We start from the raw sequence: 9385 nt of genomic DNA on the forward strand, positions 1-9385 counted from the left end.
ACCAAATGTATTTGCATGCTTATAGGGAAATATTCCTTATGGTTGGCAATTTATCTGGGGTTTTTCTGTGATGGTGCTTAGTTTGGTTTACATGTTTACGAGATCATTATGGCTGAGGTTGGAAGGGACCTCTGGAGGCCATCTTGTGCTCAAGCAGGGACACCTAAAGCAGGTTGCTCTAGGACCAACAGGTTTAGTGTAGCTTCAGGAAGCTGTCTGGTGAGGGTGAGGAGCTGAGGCTGTGCCCAGCTCAGCATGCTGTCTGCTAGGCATACCATGCCCCAGGGCCACACTGCTTCCCCTGCACAACTTTGGTGGCCGACAAGGACAAGCTAGCCGGGGCTGGGCAGGAGCAGTAGGGCTCTGTGGCCACATCACGAGGGTACCCATGAACTTATGTTAGAGCAGGGAGCGTAAGAACGTCTGTTCTGACCCACAGAAAATGCACCTTCTCTTCCTCCATCACATCCATGCTGATGTTGATTTGAGGGGTATGAGGACAGGGTGGGGGCATCTCCGTATGCATTGTTTTGTTGTAATTGAATTATTAAGGCTTTTATTGCATTAAAGCCCCACTGAGGGGGGCACTGGGCATTGTCTGTTAAAGGCAATGCAGTGCTGTCTGATGTAATGCAGATCTTGAGGGCCCCCGAGGAAATGGAGACCACTTAGCACTAGCCTCATGCCACAGACTCAGTGGGTCACTGGGACAGATGAGCCTGGGATCTAGCAATGACTGGGAAACCGTGGGATGGCTTTAAATGCTCCAAATGGAGAACACCACCAATTTGAGAGTCATGGACCCTTTACAGCAGTGCAAAATAATTACTGTTTGGGGAAGACTGTGGTGATGTCCTTAGTTGTGTGAGGCAGTTTGACACCAAGGTGAGGAATACTATGTTGGTATCTGAAATCAAAGCTGAAAAGGCACAGGGTTTTCTTAACCAGGAAAGCCTGCTATCAGTCCTGAGAGAAAATAAGAAGGCCCCATCAAGCCTATAACTTATAGAGTCATATCATAGAGAGCTCGGGTTGGAGGGGACCTTAAAGACCATCTAATTCCAACTCCTTGCCATGGGCAGGGATGCCACCCACTAGATCAGGTTGCCCAAAGCCCCATCCAGCCTGGCCTTGAACACCTCCAGGAATGGGGCATCCACAAATCCTCTGGGCAAAAGTGATTTGGAAAGGATTGCCTGTATTCTCACTGGGATTGATGGAAAGAACTTCTTTACTGAAAGGGTTGTTAGGCATTGGAATAGGCTGCCCATGGAAATGGTTGAATCACCATCCCTGGAGGTCTTTAGAAGATGTTTAGATGTAGAGCTTAGCGATATGGTTTAGTGGAGGACTTGTTAGTGTTAGGTCAGAGGTTGGACTTGGTGATCTTGGAGGTCTCTTCCAACCTAGATGATTCTGTGACTCTGTGAAAAGCAGCATTCCTTGGAATGCTGTGGTTTTGCCTGGAATTTAGAACCTAAAAACGGGCTTTTCAAAAGCAAACATTGCCAGGCTTCCCAACGGGAGCCAAGACGGGGGGCACCTCGATTAATGAGTTGTATCCTATTAATACGGACATGGTGCTTGATACTAAATCCTTTTCCTGTTATCACGCCGCAGCGTTGGGCGGCAGCAGAGACTGAAGCCGCACGCGGAGGGGAACACAAGAAACCCTAAGAGGGGGCCATGACACACGCTCAGCCTCACTCCCAGGGCCGAAACCCTTCGCTATGTTTAACGCTGCCACACCAGGCCGAGCCGGCCGGGCCTTATTAGGCACTGAAGGAAGCAGCGGCGCTGGCCCGGCCCCGCTCCGCCCCGCTCCGCCCACCCCAGGCCGCGCCGCGCACGCCGGGACCGGGACCGGGCCCAGCCCAGCGCCGCCGCACCCCGGGCCCGGGACCCGGCCCCGCCGGCAAGATGCAGGTGAGGGCCCGGGGGTGCGGTGGAGCCCGCGGGGGGCCGGGCAGGGCCGCCCCGGTGCTCCCCGCGGGGCCGGGCTCGGGCCCCGCCGCAGCCCGGAGCTGCCTGCTGGGGCGGGCGGGCCCGGCATGGCCCCCGTGGCGGGGGTGCGCTGCGGGTTGGGCTCTCGTCGGTCTCTCGTTTTACTTCTGTTTATTGTTTTACTTCTTTATTTATTTCTTTATCCTGAAGTACGGCGTTTGTTTTGCTGCTGGACCTCAGGGGACTTTGGGACTTGGCTCAAGTCAGGGAGGAACCAAAATCAGAGCACGAGTGTTTCCTGTTTAAAACAAGAAACTGCGGTGTAACTTAAATACTTGAGCTTTTCAGCAATGCATAGGAGCCCGTTGGCCTTCTTCTTTGGGATTATTGGAGCTGTTTCCTTACAAAAGCTTTTAAAATTCAGGAATAACCTAGGCATAGATTTAGAACTGCTCCCTAGCAGCGGCCTTACTCAGCAGTGACCACGCTCGCCTCTCTCCGAGCACTGCTGTCCTCACGCTGACAGACTGCACCAGGGAGGCTGCCAGTGTGTGCACAGGGCTGATCCACAGGGCTGACACCCACCTGTTTTCTAACCCGTGCTTCCCAGGACAACGATCTGTTCTGCTGAGGCTCCATTCCCTAGCGCTGTGGCCAGCACATGTCCCCTGTCACCCTCGTTCTGCCCCTCTCACCTTGCGAGAGCTGCAGTGGTGGTTGTAACACTTCAAATTCTCGTGGCTTGCCAAGGCATGCTGTGAGTGGGGTGAAATAAAACAAAGTCACTTTTTTCTGGCCCCTGTTGGGGCCACAAAAAAGCCTCAGGAGGGTGCCCACTGAATTCCTGATGCTATCAAGACAGTTACTGCTGTATCAATGCTGTGTGTTCATTGAAAAACTTGCCTCTGTTAACTTCTGGATGTGTCAAAGTTCTTCTTGAATGCATGTCATCCGTTTCTTGTTTCTTTGTAGGACCCAGACAAAGACACAGAGTGGAATGACATCCTGCGCAAGAAAGGTATCCTTCCTCCAAAGGAGAACCTCGAAGAACAGGAGCGTGCAAAGGAGGAGGAGCAGCTCATGATCCTACAGAAGTCTATTGGTGAGTTTATGTGCCTGTGAAGCCACGTGTCCTTTTCTAAACCTGTAAGGGATACCAAAGCTAATTCTTGTATAGCATAGCCATGTCTTACCAGTATTAGACAAATATGTTCCTGAATACATGGCATCTTCCAGTACAGGAAGACTTTGTTCGCAATGCCAGTGCCATGTTTTTGTAAATGTTTCAAAACTGAAATAAGAGCAGTCTGAAGGGAGTTTGTCATATGGATGCACAAACGAAAGTATCTAATGAACATGATCGTTACCTTTTGTATGCTTCCCCTATTATTCAGGCATCCCTGCTGTGTTGTATGTCTCTGCTGCAGTCACAGAACTTGAAAGCTAGCTCAGGTACTTCTGTACTAGAGTAGCCAGCCTCTGGCTCAGTCCTTTACATCACTGTCTTTCCATTTACATGTATAGAGTGCATAATATTTTCTAAAAATCCAGTAACAATAATATTGCAGGAAAAAAAACCACCACATTTCCTATAGTTAATTTATCCTTAAAATGAATAAATTCCGTTAGTCTGAAAGGCTGAGATTTCCCAGAATTAGATTTTTGCTGATTTGATATTGCTTCCATTCTAGTGAAGACTTACGAGGACATGACTCTAGAAGAGCTAGAAGAAAATGAAGATGAATTTAATGAGGAAGATGAGAAAGCTATTGAAATGTACAGGTTAGAGAATCATACAGAACTTGGTTTTAATGAAAATTGGAGCATGTGGTTGTTTGATTTTTTTTGTTTTGTTTGTTTTATAGGTATAGATACACGCTATTAGATGGTATCAAAGAGGAAGGATGTTCTTAGGCCTGATGCTAGAAAAAGTGGAATGTGTTTTTGATCTCACGTGGACCTTCTGAGTGCCTTTAAAAGGATGCTGGAGTTTAAATTCAGTGTCCTTTATTTACAACCCAATTTTGCAGAGATAATGTACGCCCACTGAGCGAATAGTGAAATGGGGACTGTGAGAGCTTTGATAATCACCTTCAAGTTTTCTCAGTTTTTGTAGGAATGACAATAAGGTGCTGCATATTTATGATTGCAGTGTTGATTTATCATCATCTTTTTTTCATCTCATGATTTTTACCGTCTAGTTTGGTGGTGTAGTATCAGCAGAAGAAATGTCTGCTGGGGGCAGACATGACAAATTCCATTCACAGAACATAGTTGTACTTCTTGTGTGTTGATGGCTTTAACTTGTGATGCAAATGTAAGAATATCTACAGCCTACATTAACTTACTTTTGTTGCTCTGGGCTTTGAAGATGTTTGTAATCTGCCTCTGAAGTCTAGATTTAGACTATTTTTCTGTCAAAAATACATCTGTTTTTAAGCTTTCTTTCCTTGTTGTTCAGACAGCAAAGGTTAGCAGAAATGAAAGCAGCTCAAATGAAGAATAAATTTGGGGAAGTTTTGGAGATTTCTGGAAAAGATTATGTTCAAGAGGTTACAAAAGCTGGAAAAGGTATATGGGTAGTCCTGCACCTGTACAAACAAGGGTAAGAAATTTTCTTTTAAACCTTTCACTGTCAATGGCTGAAAATACTCTAGACAAGTGTATAGTTAATGTGGAAATTAAGGAACTGATTTTGGAGTTGCAAGAAATATTGAGTTAATAATTTCCTTACTGTTGGCTGAAGACAGCCAAACTTTGCTCTTAAAAGGATGTTACCAGGAAGTGGCTCTCTTATATATGTATATACACACACACTGCACTGTGTGATTAGTCTTCTTATAGAGGTAGAGGTCTTCCCATTTCCTCTGCTATGGAAATACTAATCTTTGAAAATTATTCTGGGTAAAGTGCAAAGTGTTTTTGCTCTTAGAAGAATCGCTGTGTGGCTTTGACCTGTTTGCTAGATGTATAAAAACAGAGTGAACAAGGTTTTCAGTCTTGTCAACAGGATGGAATATCTTATTAAAAAGGTCTTATAAGTCGATATAATCTTCTGGGAAGGGCTAGAAATACTTGATTTTGTTTGTTGTCTCTAACTGCTTCACGGGTATTTGTTGTCATTAGCTTTCTCATTTCCAGGAGTCGCTTTTCTTTCTGTTCTGCCTATGCTCGTGCAATTTTCAAACATCGTATCTTGTAAACCAAACCCTTTGTATAAAAAGAGGGAAAGTGGTACTGCTAATATTTTTTTTTATTAAAAAACAAAAGCAACCTCTAGTGATGCTGACTTCCTCTGAATGCTGGAGTACTGGACAACAAAATTATTCAGAAGTTGCTTCTGGTACATTTGTCTTGCTGTTGAACTGCTATTTCTGACCTTTCTTCTGGTGAAGATTACTGTACAACGTGTCTTCTAGTTTTTCTTATGCATGTCTATTGCTGTTCTTTACAGAATTCCACTCTGTGCCTTAATAAATCAACATTTGAATGGGCTTGCAAGAAAGTTCAGAGATGTGAAATTCATCAAAGCTATCTCTACCACCTGCATACCCAACTACCCCGATAAGAATCTGCCTACAATATTTGTCTACCTTGAAGGAGACATCAAAGCTCAGTTCATTGGGCCTTTGGTGTTTGGTGGCATGAACTTGACAAGGGATGGTGAGTGTCTGCATCTTAAATATTCCAAAGGAAAAGTAAAAATAGTGAACAGTTTTGCTGGGAAAGAAAGAAGTGAAGTGAGAAATAGGAGAGTGGAGATCACTAAAAGTCATGAGGGTTTTTTTCTTCCCCACCCGTTTGGCTTAATGACGTGATTGAAGCTATATTGTACAAGCAGCAAGTGGCTGAGTAGGCCAAGATACAGTTATTTATTTAATGTGTATGCAAGTATTCATACCCTGTGCCCTGTGAAGCAAATTTTTCTGAATATATTAAAAGGGCAAGTCATACCCCCCACACTTGTTGTTTTTTTTTTTTTAACCTGAAAGACTGATCTTGCCCCCAGTTGCTTGGTAATCTGTGCACTTGATAACTGGTGATTGCTCATTGCATTGCAAGGCATCTTGTTTTACTTCCAAGCTGAAGGCATATAAGTGTCTGTACCTTCCTGACACACAGGCTCCACTCCTCATTAGCCTTTAAGGAGAGCCCTTCCCGCTGCCCAGTTGGGCTGCTCCCTTTTCCTCTCTGTCTCAGAGATGGAGAGCCTTTCCTGGAGATCATGGTTTTGCCTGGATTATTTCCTCCTTGCTGCTTCAGCCCTTCTGGTGCCAGATCAGGGGTCATGCAGCCTTATCAGGATGATGTGCTTCGGGAGGTTAGGGTCGTAGGGCTGTGCCACAGATCTTGCAGAGCACCGTGGCTCTGCAGAAAAAGCTGTTATTTGGAGAGGCTGGCAGGGTATGGTGTCATAAAGCAGTGCCTGAAGACAGAGGTCAGCAGTGGAAAAGGCCCTTCCTGTTGGAAAGTAATGCAACTGTGATGCAGTTCAGTGGATTTTATTGGAGCTAGAAGGATACTCATCAGCTTCCTGAGTAGGTGTGTTGGTCCAGATACCTTCAAGCTTTTTCAAGGTCAGACTTAAGGGCACCTATATCTGAAGTGAACCACAAATACGGAGCGTTTCAGGACCCTGCTGAGTGATGGCAGCTGCCTATACTGGCACAGAGTGCAAAGAGTTTGTTGTTGTTTTTTTTAATAAAACCCTGAAATTTATGGATTACCTTGAATGTGTGCTGTAGAAAACACTTCTCTGTCTGAAATGTCAGAAGGCAAAAAGCTCACCAGTGAGATCGCTAATTTGAGAGTAACTAACTTCACATTTAGAGGTTGCCTAATTATGCACTGAAGGGAGCAATGGTAGCAGAACATAGTCATCTTTCTCCCGTTTTGAGCTCATAAATAATTGATTTTGAGGGATCCAAAGGTAGCCGAGCCAGCTTAATTCAGTCATTGCTAAAAGCTAGGTACTGAAATTCTACGCTTTCTTTTATTTTTTTTTTCTTTCTTTATCCCCTAAGTCTAGGTGACTTCCACTGGAGATTAAAGAAAGTGTGAGGTTGTATTCATTAGTCTGTAATGTCTGAAGGAAATTAGATTTAACGATGGGTTTTGCAGCAGAACTAGGAGAGAGGTTTCAACTGAGTGTGTTGTATTGACTTTCTACCACTTCTGGGAAGCAATCCAATTTGGGTCTATATAGTAACAGGCCCACTACTGATGGTGGAGTTTCTTTTACTGTCTTGAAAGGAACTAAAAATCAGTGCATGGAGTAGTGGGAAAGGGGTAAATTGCATCTATGGAGTACATCCCTGGAAAATAGCTAGAATTCAGATGTATAAATGGAATTGCTACTTTTCTTTTGCCACTCAGCAAACAATCTATTCCCTGCGTCTTCTGCCTGTGATGGACTTGCTGTACGATGCAAACAGCTGTAATGTATTGGCAAATGTGCAAACCTGATTTCTGTCCGTATGTGGGTAGAAGGAGGTGGTATTCTCTTTCCCCAGGAGAGCTGCCTTATCTAAAGCTGCTGCTCTGTATCAATTCTCTCTTTGATGCTCCCCGTTGTAAAGGGAGCAGGGGGGCACAGGGTGTGACGTGGGCGGGCTGCAGAGCAGTGCTGTGAGCCTGTACTTTGGATCTGTGCCCTGGGGTGAGATCCGTGCCAGCCCTCCTGAGTCCTGAAGGGAGAGCTTGGCTGCTGTGGGTGTGGGAGATGGGGCAGGGGCTGGGACCGGGACCAGAGGGTGGTGGAGGACAGGGAGGAATAGAGCAGGGCCCTGGTTTTGGTGGGTGTGATGGTAGGGTGAGAAGTCAGCTGGGAAAGCAGGGGTGGGAAAATTGTCAAGGTCTGAGGTCCTTTTCTGCTTTTGAGAGTAAACCAGAAAGGCAAAGAACTGTGTACTGAGGTAAATAAGCATGTGTCAAAAAGAGTCAGATGTGGAAAAAGCCCAGTTTGCTCCCCATATTCAAGGCACTCTCATTTTGCTCTGTGCAGAATTGGAGTGGAAGATTTCGGAGTCAGGTGCCATCAAGACAGACCTTGAGGAGAACCCCAGGAAGCAGATCCAGGACCAGCTCATGTCCTCGATTAGGGTGTGTGCCCCAACCAGGGGAGAGAGTGACTCAGAGGATGACTAACTCCTGCATCAGCATCAAGAGTGATACAATAGGCCTGCAGCCAGTGTTCCCATCTAAAGCACTGAAGATGCTCATCAAGATCTTGCTGAACCCTGGAAGAGTGGTATTTCAAGACAGACATTTATCTAGAAATTTAAAGGTGGTTGGTTTTTTTTTTTTTTGGAGGTAGGGAGGAAATTATTGCAATTTCACTTAAGATCCCGAAAGACATTTTATATTATGAAGCTTGAGTAAATATTACTCAGTTTTAAAATACAGGCATCAGTAGACACAAAAGTCTCTTGTTATTATTTTAATAAATTGATGACTTTTTAACAATATGAAATATTAAGTGGCCTAAAGCCTAATAGTTTTGACATGATTGTGTGTATAAACAGCTGGTCTTAATGTGACAGGTTATAGCACAGCTCTGAATTTGGCCTTCTGTTAGCCCATCATGTGCAGATGTTGGCAGAAGGACCAGCACGAGGCTGAGAGCTGGGGGTGCCAGCATCTCCAGAGATGCTGGTGATGGCCGTCATCTCCTGGGACCTGCCAAGTCCAGAACTCCCTTCCATGCACAATTATTTGCATAGCAGCAATACCTCCCCTTTTGCAGGGGGCTGGATCTCCAACACCACACTACTAATCGGGAAAGAAAATTTGAGATGGTGGTACTCCAGTGTGAAGTTGGTGACTTCTTGCACAGAACCAGAAGTCTGATGTGTTACTACAGTACTGGCATTACCAAATGAGAGGGAAAATGATGTTTGAAAACGTCTTCCTATATTAAAACAAAAATAAAAACCTCCTATCTTCTTTCTAAGGAAGGCTCTCAATTTGTCTAAGCTTGGGCTAACAAGCTTTGAGCTTTCGCTGAGAAGCCTGTCCCATGGACATGTTATATTTCTGGTGGATTCTGTGGATGGGTGGTACAGAATGTAACACTGCATAAGCAAAAGTTTGGTTTTTAAGTTTTGTGTGTGTTTCATAATAACTTAAGCATGTTTCCTGCAGTAAAGTTTTCTCCCCAGTAAAATTTAATGTGTAGCTTAAACAACAAACAGCTTCACCTGAAGCTCAAGAAACAGTTACAAGACCCTGATGCAAAGCTTTATCTTTGAAATCTGGATGGGGATTTGGGTTTCACTTCAGTCTTTTTGTCTTTCTTTTTTGTATTTTTTGATAAAACAGGTAAAACATTAACACTGGAAGTGAGCAAAAATGCAGCAGGGTAAAAACTGATAAATACTGATTATTACATATTGTACATACTGACACACTTCTCTTGACACTGGAATATCCGAAATGCTGT

The 9385-nt window shown here is 44.6% G+C and overlaps 1 protein-coding gene across 1 annotated transcript; it reads left to right on the plus strand.

The window, feature by feature from the left end:
* Nucleotides 1–1770: 1770 nt before the first annotated feature.
* On the plus strand, nucleotides 1771–8893 carry PDCL3 (phosducin like 3). Its single transcript, XM_080571473.1, has 6 exons — nucleotides 1771–1926; nucleotides 2917–3046; nucleotides 3636–3726; nucleotides 4406–4549; nucleotides 5399–5607; nucleotides 7949–8893. Exons 1-6 carry the CDS (start codon nucleotides 1921–1923, stop codon nucleotides 8089–8091), a joined length of 723 nt encoding a protein of 240 aa, XP_080427599.1. The 5' UTR covers nucleotides 1771–1920; the 3' UTR covers nucleotides 8092–8893.
* Nucleotides 8894–9385: the final 492 nt, after the last annotated feature.

The sequence above is a fragment of the Anser brachyrhynchus genome, assembly GCF_964034855.1.
Source record: "Anser brachyrhynchus genome assembly, chromosome: 1".
Taxonomy (NCBI): Eukaryota; Metazoa; Chordata; class Aves; order Anseriformes; family Anatidae; genus Anser; species Anser brachyrhynchus.